Source organism: Vigna unguiculata, chromosome 1, assembly GCF_004118075.2.
Source record: "Vigna unguiculata cultivar IT97K-499-35 chromosome 1, ASM411807v1, whole genome shotgun sequence".
Lineage (NCBI taxonomy): Eukaryota > Viridiplantae > Streptophyta > Magnoliopsida > Fabales > Fabaceae > Vigna > Vigna unguiculata.
This window is the reverse complement of record NC_040279.1, coordinates 35,994,119-36,012,389: the sequence shown is the minus strand read 5'-3', so window position 1 is coordinate 36,012,389 and position 18,271 is coordinate 35,994,119. Positions and strand designations below refer to the sequence as shown.

At 30.5% G+C, this 18,271-nt stretch overlaps 1 protein-coding gene and 1 pseudogene across 1 annotated transcript; both read left to right on the top strand.

The window, feature by feature from the left end:
• The first annotated feature begins 1,345 nt into the window (after window positions 1-1,345).
• Window positions 1,346-2,421, top strand: LOC114165277. Its single transcript, XM_028049934.1, has one exon. It carries the CDS (start codon window positions 1,382-1,384, stop codon window positions 2,246-2,248), a length of 867 nt encoding a protein of 288 aa, XP_027905735.1. The 5' UTR covers window positions 1,346-1,381; the 3' UTR covers window positions 2,249-2,421.
• A 14,458-nt stretch (window positions 2,422-16,879) lies between these two features.
• Window positions 16,880-17,926, top strand: LOC114164010 (annotated as a pseudogene).
• Window positions 17,927-18,271: the final 345 nt, after the last annotated feature.

The following is an 18,271-nucleotide window of genomic DNA, read 5'->3' as shown; positions in this document are numbered from 1 at the left end:
AAGTCTTTAAGTGAGACGAGGCATGGGAAGAACTTAATTTGTTTCTCCTGCAACTAAAAAGGGTACATCATGTTAAAGACAAAAAGTAGAGGAAATTTCATTTAATTAGTCCTCAATCAAAACTTAACAGATTGGGCTAGTTATAAAAAATTAAATTGTACTTATTTTAGATATAGCTCATTTTGTTAAATTGTCTAAATTGGACGCACAATCCAAAAAATAAATACTATATTAAAATAAATTTAATGTAAAATAATAAGATCTTAAAAGTATTTTAGTTAATACAGTACATAAGATTTGAATTAATGTATCCTTACGATTGAAAATATTGAAGAAATATAACTCTATTATATTTCTTCAATATAATTTTCAACTAAAAAAACTCTCTTTTGTTTTTTGTTTTTTGTTTTTTTTTCATTTCTTTCAACCGAAAGCACTAATTTAATTTACAATACATGCAACAACTTTTTTTTACCGATGAGTTTTTTTTTTTTTTTTAATTTGCCTATATATAGATATGTTTGATTATTTAATTTTTTCTTTTAAGTTTCTGTATTAAAAATATGTCACGTTTGATATATAGCTACTCTCAATAAAATAATTTGTTTTTTTTATTCCTCATTATGAAAATTATAATTAGAAATTGGCAATTTTTCATGAACAAGAGGTAAAAAAAAATCTATCTAAAACTAAACATGATACGAAAAAATTAAAATGGTATTTAACTCAAACAATATAATTGTAGATATTCATCTCTTATAGATAGAGACACTAACTACCACAGTTTTCATTTTATTTTCTTTTCGTAACTGAGACACTTAAAAAAAATGTAGACAAGGGAAAATTATGTTATAACATTACTTTCTCTAAACAACTAATTCTCAATTGTAATAACAGTAAAATATAATAATAATCTCAAATATATCTTATTTATACATATAAATTTGTTAAATAAATAATATTAAAATTAAAGGTTGTTATTCCTAGTTTCAAATCAAATCAAACCAAAGTATTATTATAGTTATTCCTCTATCACGATAATTGTGTTTGGAAGTAATAGTCGTAGGTTGACAAACTTACTGACATATTTTATTATGAGAGAAAACAAAAAAAAAATTGTTAAATGAGTATAAAAAAATATTAAAGTAATTTTTTTTCCAGATAAATAATCTCTAACATAAAGTGATTTTTATGAAATTGGAATGTAGGTTATTAACCAATAAAAGAAACAAGCACCTCACATAATTTTTAAGGTTTTTCTTTTGAATCTAAATATATCTTGTTTGTTTTATCTATAAAAGAGAAACAGCCGTAGCTTGTTGTTCCTTTGGTTCTCCCTCTCAAAATCACGATTAAGAGAGGGAGAATCGGAGAAAACAAAATGATGGATTCATCCCATGATGGTAGAGGACATCATCCAAGCAGAGCATTCTCCTACGAGTCATCTTCTCACGGTGATCGTCCAGCATCACCACCCATGGAAGCACCACCCAACATGATGTATTACTCACCATCAATGGGATACCAGCCACCACCCATGGCTCTGCAAGGTTACCCTCCAGGATACGACCCATACCCTAATGACTACCCTCCACATTCTCAATCTCAAGTATACCATTACCCCGCAGGCCCATACTTCAGCGATCCACCCACCCATCACAACGCTGGTGGAAACAAAGCCTTACTTCGTGGCTTCCTAATCTTTTGCTGTGTAATATTCGGAGGCCTTTTCCTTGCCACCCTTGTCATGGCGCTAATGATGCACCCCAAACTACCCGCTTACACCGTCAATTCCCTCTCCGTCGCCAACTTCAACGCCTCTACAGCGCTAACCGCCGATTGGAACACCAGCTTCTCCATTCAGAACGTCAACGACAAGCTTAACGGTTTCTTATCCGGCTTCAAGGTCGATCTGTTGCACAAAAACGTCATTTTAGCCATGAGTTACGTACCCGATTTCGGGTTGGACAAGAAAGAGGTCAAGCGAATCGACGCCAAGATGTCGTCGATGGGGTTTCCGTTTCCGACGTCGGACATGGTTGAGATGGCCAAGGATCAAACCAGTGGCTCCGTTACGGTCGTTATGAGGATTGCTTCCATGGTGGAGTTCAAGTCTGAAACGTTTACCACCAGAATGTCGTTTGTACTGGCAATTTGTGACGGCTTGAAGGTCGTCTTTCAGAACCACACCGGCAACGGCGCGTTGGACAATGGAGGAAACCCCGTTGTTTGCCAGCTTTATATGTGAAAAATACAGTGCCTCATGCTTGGGTGTTATACTCATAATTCTGTGGTTTTTTTTAGGGTAATAGGAAGAAATCTAAGTTTCCTTTCATCCGTATATATTTTTGCTGCTAATTTTGTCAGAATAACTTTTTTGGGTAGTTTGTCTCGTAAACAACAAATTCTATTGAAATTTATCAATCGTAATTCATTTATTCTGCATCAGAAGTTATCATTTTACACTGGTGAAAAATCGTGCTTGCAACAACTTTTCTCTCCTTCTCCCTATATATTTATATTTATTGCCGAATATCCAAAAGTTACATATATAATATATTAATGCAACAAACTAAACCCTTAAAATCCAGGCAAATGTTTGACAAATAAATAAAGAGCATCTTCTTAAAATCAAGGGTAATTAATTGCTTCCTGCACGCCACCAATTTGTACCTGCACTCCCATAATAAGAGGAAAAGACTGAAACACCTTCACTCCCATCACTCCCCTTTCATCATCACGGCTCCTGCACAGAAAGAAGAAGATGGGGAGAATGCTGTAGAGCAAGAAGAAAAAAAAAGCGAAAATAAACTCGTTTAGAAAAGTTTTTTGTAACGTATTTTCATATTTTAGAAAGCTCTTTTAAAAATATATTTTACGTTAAGTATTTGAGAAAATTCATTTCGAAAAATATTATAAAAATTCCGGAAAGTTTATTTTAAAAATTTTATTTTCCAAAATATATTTTATGTAGTTTGGAAATTTTGTTCCGATAATTCTGTTTTTGAAATTTGATTCTAAAAATTTTATTCTGGAAATATTATTTTATAAATTCCAAAAAAAAAATATTTCGGAAGGTTACCATAATATATAATGTGGAAGTATTTTTTCAGATGATAAAATGTTAGAAAAATTGAGAATAATAAAGCCCGAGATTGTAGTCTTTGTTTGCTCCAAACGTTGGTAATTACGGCCTTTTCGAAAAGACTGGGTTAGGAAAGAGGATTTCTCTTCTTACATTTTTTTTCCTTGCACCCCTATATATTTTGTAATCCCTAAACTACCCCTAATTAAAATTATAATAAAATTTTTACATTTTCTTTTAATATTTTTTAGATTGGATATTCTGAAGAATATTTCCGAATTTGAAAAAAATGTCTCTCAGAATACTGAATATGGAATATGTATTTTTTTTATACCCTTGGTCATTTCTTCTTTCTCTCTATTGGTTCAAGTTTCTCGTGCGATACAAGGTTATATATTTTAATTAAAGGTGGAATGAGAATTCTTCGCTTTATGAGGTGCATGAAGAAATACCACAGTAAAAAAGTCTAACTAAATGGTATGATAGTCCTGGAAGGACCTATACGAAGATCCAACTTATTAAAAATTTAAGTGTGAGTCTAAGTCTCATATTAATTAAAAATGAGAAAGTAAAATATTATATAAAAATAAAGATCTATATACTCATAGTCTTAAAGTGGCTTCACATCTTATTGGTGAAGAATGATGTTAATATATTATGTAGGGCTGGGCAAAAATAACTGCACTGTACTGAACTACCACAAACTGCACTGAACTAAAAAACAGTTCGTATGAACTGCACTGAACTGAAAAACAGTTCAGACGAACTGAACTGAACTGTTTTTTGAAAAATAAACTGGACTGAACTACACTGTACTGAACTGCACTGCACTATAATATGAACTGTACTGAACTGTTTTATGAACTGCACTATATCAGAACTGAACTGCACTATTTTTTAACTGAACTGCACAATTTTTTACTGAACTGCACTATTCTTGAATTGAACTGCACTAATTTTTAACTTAACTACACTATTTTTGAACCGTTTTTGAATCGAATTGCACTGATTTTGAATAAACTTCACTATTTTTGAACCGAATTGTACTATTTTTGAACCGAATTGCATTGATTTTAAACTGAATTGCATTATTTTTGAACTGAATTGCACTGTTTTTGAACTGAATTACATTATTTTGAACCGAATTGCACTAATTATATATGATTGTAATACGCAATAATAATATAAAGTTTATAATTTGAAAGTGCTTAGGAAATAATACTTGAAATAAGCCTCATACTTCAATACACCAAAATCAAAATATTTATACATCTTAATACATAGGTTCTTCAGTAGGTTCTCCCATAAACAACATCAAAATGTTAATACATCTTAATACATCTTCAATCATCTAAATTAATTGCACTTGAAGGTCCCACTTCGTCTTGAGAAGTTATATCTACAAAAAAAATATATATTTTAGGCTTTCATATAAAGTATCAACCAAAAAATATATAAAGTTTTCATATAAACTCACCTTGCTCAAATTCATCAAGCTCTTTAGGATCCTCATCAAAAAGTATAGAGAAAGGTGTTCCTCTTAACCAATCTTGTGTGCAAACAAGTACTTCCACTATTTTAGGCGTTAGGCAACACGATAAGGACTAACCACCCTTCCTCCTGTACTGAATGCACACTCTGATGCTACGGTAGAGATAGGAATGGCTAACACCTCTCGAGCCATGTTTGCAAGGATAGGAAATCTAGTTGAGTTGACCTTCCACCAATGTAAAACATCAAGCTCAACTGATTTGTATAAGGTTCAGGATCCTCTCTCAAATATTTATCAAGCTCTGATATATAATCAAATCTACGTCCTGTAGCTCTTAGGTAGAAACTCATGCCATGAGGATCATCATCTTCATCATCTAGTTGGGATTCTTGTTGGCTACTTTGAGAACCCTCCTCAATCCCTTGATATTGATCATAAAGTGCTTTTAAAGATGACAATAATTTTGATTTCAATCCACTGGCCATGCTAGATTCAAATATATAGTCAATGAAGTAATTAACAAAATCCAACTTACTCCTAGGGTCAAGCACAACAGCAATCAATAATAGTATATTAATTCCATTGGGATTTCCCCAATATTTGTCATACTTACCCTTCATCCTCATTGCCATCGATCTTATGCTCACATCACTACTCTCAGAATATTGTCGAATCTTTTTACCAATTCCAAACACCTCCTTCATATACATATGACTAGTGACATAAGAAGAACCAGAAATGCGCATGGTAGAGTCATAAAACATCTTTAAGAATGGTAGAACAGACCTCGCATATTCCCAATCCTCTTCTAATGGCACACCACTACTTTTGGCCATTTCAGCACCAAATTTCTTATCTTGCATATCTAGCAAGACAAATGCATCTTTGTACTTCAAGCTTGCCTCTAACATTAGATAAGTTGAATTCCATCTGGTTTCAACATCAAGGCAAACAAGACCTTTATAAGAAATTCCCTCTTGTTCAACACAAGCCTTGAATCTAGCAAATCTAGCTGGAGAAGATTTCACATATTTAACTGCACTTCGAATTTTTGAAATTGAATCCTTTATCTCTTTTAACCCATCCTTCACAATCAAACTTAATATATGTGCACAACAACGCATATGAACATATTCTCCCTTTAAGACAAGACAATTCCATGATAACATCCTTCTTTTGAGGTATTGGACCCCAACATCATTTGCTGTAGCATTATCCACAGTGACACTAAGGACTCGCTTCAACTCCCAATTATTCAAACAAGCCTCAACATGTTTAGCAATGAGCTCCCCTGAATGACCTGTTGTTTGAGAAAAATTCAAAATTTTCTTATGAAGCTTCCAATCATCATCAATAAAGTGAGCTGTTAAACTCATGTAGTTTAGGTTTTGGATTGAAGTCCATGTGTCTGTAGTTAAGCAAACCCTCCCACACTGCTTTGATAGAAAAATTTTCAACTTTGTTTTTTCCTCTTCATATAATTGCCACATTTCACGCCTTAATGTAGTGCGGGATGGGACCTCAAATCGTGGTTGCAAGGACGTACAAAGTCACGGAAGTCTTCATCTTCCACAAATCGAAAAGGAAGCTCAGATTTCACAAACATCTTCACCAACTTCATTCGAGATGCATTTGGTCAAACTTAGAAATAGTTGGTGAAGGGCCAACACTAGCCCCTTCTGTAGTTGATGATGACAGTTTTTGCCTTTTGAATGCTTCTCTATTAGGATTTTCCTTGCATCTTATCAAATGATTCCTCATCCCACTTGTTCCAGCCAAATATTTAATCAAATCACCACAGTAATTGCACTTAGCCTTCTTCTCAGAATAAGGTTTTTGTTTGGTAAAATGCCCCCACACATCTGACCGACCTTTACTATGCTCAGTTGACGATGTAGCCATACAAGGAGGTAAAGGATCAATCCCAGAAGTAGCTGGTGTGAGAGTTTCGACAGTTTCTGGCAATGTAAAATCCATCTGATCCGTGTGATAATTAATGAGGGTTTGGGAACCTCTAAAGCTAGAAGATGATAGTCTTACCCTGCTACAAATAAAAAACAATGCTACTATGATTAAAAGAATTAATTTAAAGACTTTGATTCTAGTAGAAGTTGTATGTTGTAAATTCTGGGGTTTAAAAGTATCAGGACCTTTTTGATTTATGGTTGAATGAAAAAAAATTATTGGTTTGCATTAAGCAAGAGCAAAAGTATGGAATCCTTCTTAACAAAAGAATAAGACAAAGAACAAGGGAGAGAGAATCAATGGAACAAGCTACATGATCCAACATATCTACAAGGGAAAAAAAACCAATCATAAAGCAAGGAATTTGGTTCACCTGAATTCTCCAATTTCGCTTTTATCTCTACAATTTTTGTTGCCTCCTATACTACACTTAAGACAGTAGCAGTTCCATCATCATGCTGAGTTCTTATATTCTCAATCAATGCCTACAATATGCATAGAATATTTAATTGTAAGCTTCTGACAACAATACGCAGACAAAATATTAAAAAAATCATCTCAATCAATTCAACACAATAGCTTATAAATATGATATCCATGAAAGCTTTACAAATAGTTAGATTCTACATACAAGAGCAAAAGTAAAAGGTTTTACGGTTTTGGATGATTTTTAGATGTGGTGTTAGAAATTTAATGAGTTAAAAGTTTTATATTGAACAAAAATGAATATGATTAATGTGTAAGTGAAAAGAATTGTTTAAAGGTTTTGGATAATGATGGTTTTAACTTTTAAGGTTTGACTAAAAAGTGATCTTATGATTTTATATGAAATTGTTTACTGTTAGAATTTCTCACATCCGAATGAAGGAATAATATATAACTAGAAAAATCATAAACCTATTATAAATTGAATGAAAGAATTTCTCATATGTATATGTATTCTATATGCCACACGTACACTAATAGTTAAGTTTACAGAGTAGTTAGTCTTTGACAAATTAAGTCCTTACTGTTAATCCTATTGCACACTAATAAACAGTACTAAAAGTTACAACAGCCTAAACAACTATTAAACATTGAATTATATAAATTTTGCCTTGCATCTAATCCTAAGCTAAAGATTTGAATTTCTAATGCTTCTTCACAAATCCGTCCTACTAAGAATTTAAGTTAACTACATGTAACTACTACTTGTGTCTTAGTTTTCAATATTACAGAAACTTTCAACATAGCACAAAATCTATGATACAATTAACAGCAAATGAAATGCTGAATGTAGAGGGAATGGGAGCAACAGAACATGACAAACACTACAACCAATATCCCTGCAAGAGCATTCTAGAAAATCTTGATCAAACAATAAACAAGAAATATGTCAACAATATACCTTTCGAGACACCAAACATAAAAGCCTGAAATGAAAATTACTCAACCATGAACAAAAGCCCAAACCCAAACACAAAAAAATAGCCATCATACAATAACAGAACCAAATAGTTTTTTGGAGTTGCAGTTACATTTATCTGAATCTACCAAATTCATGACAAAATAAATACACATATATTACAAAACTAAATACTACCCATTCCCTCTTAAACAATTCCCATGACAAAATAAATACACATATATGAAATGGATAAGAGAATTATCGAATGTTAAGGTTATGGTTTGAAAAATACCAATTGATGCTCAGCAATAGTGAAATTAAAGATGGCAAGGTTAGGAAGAAAACCTAATAGAAGTATGTCTCGACGACAACAAACAACAAGGAAGGCAATGAAAAGCTCTGTCTCAACAGTGGTGGTGAAAGAAGCGCAGGAATGGAGTGTTTCGTTACCTAGCTAGAAACAGAACACAAACACGAACGAAGAAAACTTGAAAAAATTATAGATGGAATTCAGTTTAGTTCAGTGTCTAATTAACTAATAACAGTGCAGTTTTTTAAAACTGAACTGATTTATGATTGAGTTCAGTTAACTATATAAGTAGTTTAGTTATTTTCAATTTTTTACAGTACAGTTAACTGTAGTTTAGTACAGTTACAGTAACTTTGCCCAACCCTAATATTATGTAATTGGACTCACATCTTATTGGTATTTGTTCTTTCCAATAAAACTCACTCCTTAAAACCTAATACAAATCGTGTCCATGTCCTGTATTTAAAATATGAAAATTAAATGTATTGTGAAGACATACAAAAATCTAACAAGAAAAAAAGTCCAAATTCTTCTGTGTAAGGTGAATGTTTTGTTTGTGACGTAATGGCTTGGCACTTTGCTTAGGGGAAAATTTTGCACATGCGTGACCCTTTGCTAGGACGGTGCCTATTGGCTTTGTTTTGTGTAGGCGAAGGTTTGAGTATCTCAAGTTCTTGATTGTCAAATCAATCTTGCATCACTTTTTAGGCACATAATCAACCTCAATATTTCCATAGATGCAAATTTATCTATTTTTATTATATAACATAAATATCATAAAATGTGTGTTAAATTATATTATGAAAACTTCATTAATATTTCCTGTATAATCAATGTTATCGTACATTAATCGACTACATATTAATTTATGTGTAAATCTTTTAAGATTTGTGTGAAAAGTTTAATATACACGTTTTTATTTTAATAATTTTGTGCTCGTTTTTATTCTTCATCTGTTTCCTATATCTATATTTTTACTTAGTTGGAAGTAAACATACATTCAGTGTGATATTGCGAAACTGTAACAGTTGAAAGGTCTACCTCAAAAGCAATACACTTGCTATCAAACGCAATGTTAAAAAAACATAACTAACAAAAATAATATAAAGTATTAATAAATTTAATATAAAAAAGTTGTATATAGCGTTGTCCTGTTGTAAAATTAGTTAATAGTAACTCTATCACATTTGCTTCGTTTTTCAAATAAAATTCTAATCAAATAACAGCTTATTTTTGGGTGGATGTGTTTAATTTATCTTATCAAAATTTAGATTAATGAATGCATTTATCTCATCGAGTTTTTTGTCTGCCTTTAGTAGGTACAGATGCTGTCACTGGATTGGTTACTCGTCATAATTTGTCTAAATATAAATAATTGACCGAAGAAGAGTTCTTTTTTAATGAAGATTCTTCAACGTCTCTACTTTAATGCTTAGGGATGAAGGGAGAGAAATTAAAATATGGTTTTAGTTTATGTATTTGATCACTATATATTTTTTGTTTTTTTATAAAATTTGTAATCACTTTTTTCAATTTTTATAAATTGCATGAAATTATAGTTATATTTTCAGTAAAATATATTTTTTGAATTCTACTTTAAAATTTTCAAATTATCCATTTTGGAGCATCGTGTAGTTCCGTCACGGTTTTATTATTAAAAGACACTTCGAAGAGTGGAGGAAGATAAGAATATTTAAACTGCGAGCTCTGTTACAGTTTTATCCTTAAAAAACATCTCAAAGAAGAGTGAGAAAGGAGTATCTAAAATGTGTTTGAATTCGACTCTTAGATGACAAGGAACTTATTGGGACAGTAGAACATGTGTCAATGATCTAAACCAAAATTCACTTATTGTACATTATTATAATATGATAGTATCTATATAGAATTTGTGATTTTTTTTCTTATATATTACTTAAACTGTTATTAATACGAGACTCAAGTTTATATTTTAAATTTTTTAAACTTTGTTCACATAATGTGCCGACCAAACTAACAAGTTTAAAGAGAACGAAAATATGAAGAAAAAAATAAAAAGATATCCACAAATTAAGAGGGAAACCTTCTTTTTGCGTATATGGCTCTTGTCGTTTTCGCATTTTATCCTGTTCCACGGATATTAATATTGCATAATTTTGTTTTGACATAAAATATTTTGCATGTTGTGATATATGAGTATTTTATTCTTGATTTTGTGTACCAAACGTTGTCGTTAACAAATCCAGAGAGTAAAAAGTAAAGGTTATGGCTAAGTTAAGGAATGTTAGAACTCCGAAGAAGATCTCGTGGGACGTTTCATAAGCTCAAACCTTGGAATATTATACAACCTCAATGTCAGTGCAACTGCATCAACGCACGCCTTTTAATATCAATTTCGCTTAAGTTGAAAGAATAATTCTAATATTTTGCACAATATTTTTATTTATCATTTTAAATTATTAAATATATTTATTTTCTTTTCTTTTATTTTTTATAAAATATTAAAATTATGTATATTTATATAAATATATATTACTACCCTAATTTTTTTTGCTTTCTTACACCTCTGCTGGACTGGGCCGGAGTAGTGGCATATTATACCAATTAGATTTTTTTTTTTAATTTCTCCTAAAGATATCATAACTGAGTTTCTTAAGTTGTCTTACTGTCTCCATAGTACTTTTTTTTATCCTAAAGTTTTATGTCATTGTTAAGAAAATTTTACATGTTTTTGTTTCAATAATGAGAAATTTTAAAAAACTTTTTGTCGCCTGGTTGTTGTCTAAGAAACTCTGGTTGAAACAAAAAGTTTTCTTCAGTCTAAGAAATTATAAAAGAAAACATTTATTGAAGGCTGTACCAATAAAATAGAGTGAAAGATACTGACAAAAAATAATAATGATGAACTATAATATAGGGAGTGGCAATTAAATTAGAACCGAGTTGAATTGGAATTTCCCTAGACATGTACTGCTTTTCTTTTGAACAAAAGAACTTTCTCTTGTCAATATGTGTACCTACCCCATCGATTGAATAATTATTCATAAAAAAAAAAAACAATAGAAAAAGAAGCACTGTTAATGAATGAAAGACAAAACAAAACGTGGTTAGAGTTAGAGAGAACAATATATAATATGACAACAATATTATATTGTAAAGTGGCCGGAAGTAATTTTCTTTTTCTTTTTTTAATATATGTAAAAAAAGTATTATCTTTATACTAAACCAAATGGATATGAAATAATGCATTGTGATTGTGAAATGCGAAAAAAAAATTCTCTGTCTCCATTGAATTAAAAGAATATAAATTTATACATACAAATTACAGAAAAACTCTCTTTAACCAAAGTTATGATATTCTCTTTAACCAAAGACATTGTATGCTCATTATAATAATAAAGTTAATGAAATGAAAATATAACTAAAATACACACCTCGTAGTTCTTATGAACGAAAGATATATATATTATTAGGATTATAATTTTTTTATACGGTGATGTAAGAATTATTATAATTAAAGGAATTTTCTTTCCTTAAAACCAGTCATTAATTTATGATGGCTCTAACTCTATAATTACATAATTTAATTTAATATATTATCATAACTGATAATTATATATTTTTACTATATCTTAATTTATTATTTATCGCCCTAATTGCTACAAGCTTGGTTAATAGAGAATAGTTTGGTTGACCAAATTGAATAGTATATATAATTTTAAATATCTAATGATGATTTGTGTGTTTGTCACAATGATTGAGTCTAATTAGTGTATTGATTTGTCTTTAACACAAACATGGAATTAACTTATTATAGGTAGTATAAGTGTTCACCAAAGTCACATTTAATATTTTTAACATTTAAAATTTACAAAAGAGATGGAATAAGAGGTAAAAAGTGATAATTTTCTTGGTACAAAAATCTGCTATGATAAAACAAAATATTATTTTGACAAAACTACTAAAAATAATTGAATTAATACAATAAATAATTTAATCTTTTGAAATATAAAAAAAAAAATATACAATAATTTAATCTAAAAATATTATCTTTAAAGTAGCTATTCATAGACCAAACCACATCTTTCCAAAGGTGGGAAAGCTAACTACTACGAGAAATAGTACGACAATAAGTATATGTATATAATTCGGTCGGAAAGTAATATGAAGTTGACTAACCTGCATGGTGCTTTCAACGTTTGCTTCTGCACTTTGAATTTTCAACGAAGCCATATTTTGAAAGTGTTTCATTCGTTCAATCAACATATGTGGTATATTTAATTTTAATTGTACAGATTTTAATGATTAGTCCATGCAAAAAAGCACAAAAATGAAAGCTACCACAATAACTTGACTGGAGTTTCTTACCCATAATATTAATAAAATGGAAGGGAGGAGTAATGAAGAAAACATTTTAAAATTTTTCCTTAATACAATATTAATTCTAGGGTTAAATATGTTTTTAGTCCCTCAAGTTTCAGTCAATTTTGGAATTAGTCCATTTTCAAACTTTTAAGTCTTTCATCTTTAAAAATGCGTGGATTTAATCTTATCAAATTTTATTAAGTTTATTTGACATTTTAAACGCATTTTATCATAATATTTGAGTTAACATTAAAGCGAAAATGTGTTAAACGGTGTAAATAATTCAAATACTACAATGAAGTGCGCTTGAAACGTTAGATAAACTTAACAAAATTTGTTTAAAAGAACTAAATTTATGCATTTTTTAATATAAAAGATTAAATTGGTAAAAGTCTTGAAAAGAGACTAATTTCAAATTTTACTAAAACTTAAGGGACCAAAATCATCTTTAACCCTCAATTGTATTATAAAGGAAAAAAAAATATTACTTCCTTTCTTAATTATTTTTTTTCTTGATCAACAATTCATAAAAGAAGAAGTAAGAATCGGTATTCACCGAGAATCATGCTTATAATTGCCTTATCACGGAACTAAAAATGAGTTTCTTCATTTCGATTTTGATAAGCCAAAAATTTTACAATTCAATTTAATTATCTTAGATTTATGAGATAGTGAATTAACTCACTTAATGATATTATTTTTTTTAATTTATTTTACATATTTAATACAATACAATCAAAATAGGTTAATTTGACTCATTATTTTGTAGCAATATAATCGAGATATTCACTTATTTTACAAAATATGATTATAAAATAGCAATTAAAAATTAAAGTATCAAACTAAATAACTTGACAAATACATAAATTAAATATTAAACTATTTAATCGGCATTGAATAACATTTTACTATATAAAATAATCAAATGGTCAACCTACATAAGTAAAATTAGAATTAAAAAATAATTACAATAAAAAATAGTTAAATCATTTCAGAGGTCTCCATTTTTATAATGAAATTCAAGTAGGTATCCTTCTTTATATTTGACTCAATTGAGTTCTTATTTTCGAAGATTCGTTTCAATTAAGTCTTTTTCGTTAGTAATACTCTAACAATGTTAACTATGTGACACGTGTTAGCAGGTGGTTTTTTTTTAATTTTTATAATTTATTAAAAAAAAATTGTCACGTGTCAATCTGACATTGTGCCACATGGCAGAAACAATGTGATGCGGCAGTGACAACGCCACGTATCACTATTCGATGTGAAAAATCTCAATGTAATCTTCTATTTGTTATTTTGTCTTAATTTGGACCCAAATTTTTTAAAACTGAATCAATTTCATCCCTATATTAAATTTAATTTTTATATAAATTTTACAGTGGTATTTTTATTATAATTGATATTTTTAACAAAATTATGTTTATTTAAATATATATATTTTGTATTGAATTTTATTTAAATTTTGTTTTAAATATTTATATATCTATAATTTATAGATAAATGTTAGAGTTGTTTTAAAAATAAAAACTTTATAAATTCAAATATAAAATTTTAAAACAATTGTATAACAATTTAAAATAAATATATTTATTTAAATTTATTTTAAATATTTATATATCTATAATTTATATAGAAATGTTAGAGTTCCTTTAAGAATAAAAACTTATAAATTCAAATATAAAACTTTAAAACAATTTTATAACAATTTAAAATAAATATATTTATTTAAATTTTGTTTAAAATATTTATATGACTATAATTTATAGATAAAAGTTAGAGTTGTTTTAAAAAAAACTTTATAAATTTAAATATAAAATTTTAAAACAATTTTATAACAATTTAAATTAGATATATTTATTTAAAATTTACAATTCAATTTATAAAATTGTTATTTTCAATCTAACTTTAATATTTGTCTATAAATTATTGATATATAAATATTTGAAACAGTTTTTTAATAAAGTTTAATGCAAAATATACATTTAAATAAACTTAATTTTGTTAAAAATGTGAATTATTATAAAAATAACATTGTAAAATTTATATAAAAATTAAATTTGATATAAGGATTAAATTAATTTAATTTAAAAAAATTGAGACAAAATAACAAACAAAGAGATTGCATTGAGACTTTTTCACATCCAACAGTGACAAGTGATGCTGTCACTATCACATCACACTGTTTCTGCCACATGGCACAATGTCAAATTGAAATATGACATTTTTTTAAAATTATATAAAAAAAATCACGTGTTGACATGTGATGACACATAGTTAACTAGAGTATTATTAACGGAAAAGACTAATTGCAATGAATTTTCTAAAATAAGAATCCAATGGAGTCAAATAAAAAATGAGGAGACCTACTTAAGATTTTGTTATGAAAATGGAAACCTTTGCAAAGATTTAACCTAAAAAATTTATGAAATGGTAAAAAATAAACAAAAAGTTGTTATTAGTAATTTTGAGATTAATTATTTACCTACAACTTGATTAAAAATCTGGTTAACCCATTAAGTTAATCAACAACAATTTAACCCACCTTTAAAAAAAGTTAGAATTTTTCCAATCCAACCCGTTTCGAATTAATGATGAATGGGATTAACTCAGGATTGTTATTTTAAAATCTCTATTTACCACACAATACATAAAAAGAGAGTTTTCTTACTAAAGATGCAAAGGCATGGTTTCATGCTTCACTGATCCACGCTAAGCTATAAAAGGCTTTTTAGCCTTTGCTCGGACCCTGGTGGTACCAGGTATATTCTCGAAACTCATTAAGAAGAACCAGAGAATGGTCGGTGTGGCTGAGCTGGGATCATTTCTGTCATCACAAGTGGGTCCTCATATAACGTGTTGCACCAAACATCCACATATAGGACATCAACCATATCACACCATCATCAACTTTCCCCATATTTTTTAAACATTGTTGCTTAATTTTAATTCTTGTTTGTAAAATAATTAAATATTCTCTGCTAATTCAATTGCTCTAAAGGATAGATGTTAATATAATAGGAATGATATAATTACCAGTTTATAGCTGAATGGTGTTGATTTAATACGATATACAATTGTAGTTTTTTGGTGGTTGGATCTAGTAACCGTTTTAATTCGTGAATAAATACTTCAGACTATAAATATTCTAGAGAACATGGTTAATGACTTTTTTTGTCTCTAACTTTAATTAATTATTTTACCAAATGTTAAAGCATCCTTTGTTGACCGACTAAATATAACCACTGAACTATTCGGTATTTGCCCTTCATGTGTATTGCATGGTGTAGTGCGCACTCATAATTGCTTGATATATTATTTCGAGGAGTTTCGTGGTATTTTCTTAATTATCTAATGTTGGTTACTTTCTAAAATACTGTTATTTATTTTTATAGAAAGGGTCTTATTTTTTCTACAAGACCAATGAGTAAAAATAGTCGATTAAAAAAGAATACGGTTCACCATTTATAAGCAGTTATACGTAGTTAAAATTTACTGATTTCAGGAGTGATAACAATTTTAGTAAATAAGGTTATCTGTGATGCCCCAGCACTCTGCTCCGGAAATAACAAAATGATACACCAAGAAGCAAGTCAGAAACAGAGGGAGCCACATGCATTTATTAAGTGGCAATTCTAAAACATTGTGTGAAAATAACTGGTTAACAAGTCAGCAATATTCTGATTCCTGTCTTGTAGGCCATGAATTATCATAATTTCCCAATTATTTTCGCATACCATTTCTATGGACCGAACAATGTTATGCTAACAGGACAAAGGAGGCCACCACTCCCTTTCAATGCAAACCATCTTAAAAACACTCCTTTTAACACACCTAGTTTTTCGTTAAATTCATAACACAAAAACTAAAACTCGGTAACGATCGATAAATGTTTCTAAAAATTGAATGTGTACTAGAATAATATTTCTCACATATCTACAAGACCATAGCTTAAGTTATGCACAAAGACGTGAAGGAAAGTTGAAGAATCCTGAAAAATCACTCCGCAACTCCATAACGGTTCGGAAATAAGGAACCAATGACAGTATCATCATTTGATCTAAGTTTCAATCGAACCCGTATTAAAATGACGTGACATTAATTTAGTACTTGGCAACTTTTAATCAAAAGGTTGTCGAAAGAAAAAAAAAATCAATCACGCGCTGACTTCGTATAAATACATGATGTCTAAATGGCAAATTAATTAACCTCACCCAATATAATACTAATAATCCTGTATCATGTAACACGACCTACCACATCATTTCAAGCTCAGCATTTTATAAATAAATTAAGACCTTAAAGTAACAAACTTCCAACCCCTCTCACTTCTATCTTCTCATCGTTTCCACACGGAACCTACTCTCACTTATCTTCTCCAGCTTCAACCAGAGCAGCCATGTCGGTGAAGGAGTGCCACCACCACAAGGGAAAGAAGCACAAGCTGTTGAAACGCATATTCTGGGGTATAGTGATCTTCGCGTTCATCGTGCTGCTCGCAGTTCTGATAATCTGGGCGATTCTGAAGCCCACAAAACCAACCTTCATCCTCCAAGACGTCACCGTTTTCGGCTTCAACGCCACCGTCCCGAACCTCCTCACCTCAAGCTTTCAGGTGACGCTGTCCTCGCGCAACCCCAACGACAAAATCGGCATCTACTACGACCGTCTCAGCACCTACGTCAGCTACAGGAACCAGCAAGTCACCTACCGAACCTCAATCCCTCCCTCCTACCAAGGTCACAAGGAAGAAGACGTGTGGTCCCCATTCGTCTACGGCAATAACGTCCCCGTCGCCCCCTACAACTTCCTCGGCCTCAGCCAGGATCAGTCTAACGGCAACGTCCTCGTCATCGTTAAAATTGACGGTAAAGTCCGATGGAAGGTCGGCGCCTTTACCTCCGGCCACTACAACCTCTACGTAAGGTGCCCTGCTTTCATCACCTTTGGCCCCCGAAGCACCGGGATTGCTCTCAGCAATAACGCCGTTAAGTTTCAACTCGTTCAGCGCTGCACCGTCGGGGTTTGACGTCAACGCCGTTTCTAGCTTTATATATTTATTCTCTCTTCCCCTGCTCTGATCCCTCGTATATTTAGTGTCTATTATCTATATACGCTCTTTCTCTTTTCTTTATACACGTATTCTTCTCATCTTCTACCCACGTATTTCTTCTGTATCGATGGATCGTTTTCCCGTTAGGTATACGCGCGTGTCTTTGTTACAGTAATTGAAATTGTACATTTTGCTACAGAATAAAATTGCACTTGGAGACGAAGCGAAATTACAATTTGTAACAAAAGCCGATTGAGATAAATCAAAATGTCGTTTCAATTTGGATAAAATCCATGATATTCTTCCGGGGATATTCACATATGATTCTCGTTTAGTTTTGCTCGAATTCGCTTCATCTCTTTTCTCGGCTATGCATGTGAATATTTATTTTCTGTATTATTGGGTCAATAATGAAGTATGATAATTCGGAAATGAAGGGACCACTTTTCCTTTCTCATCTTTAATTTAGTGATTTATTTATGAGGGGAAATACCTAAACCCAGAACGAACGTTGGATGCGTATTCTATAAGATAACACCTCCCCCTCTTCCCTTGTCTGGGCTAAATAAAAAAAAAAAGAAAAAAGATACATTATCTAATTAATTAAGGTGAGTTTAGATGTTAATTATGGTATG

Excerpts from the sequence above, each read along its gene's own strand:
- LOC114165277 (XM_028049934.1), top strand. The coding sequence starts at position 1,382 with ATGATGGATTCATCCCATGATGGTAGAGGACATCATCCAAGCAGAGCA.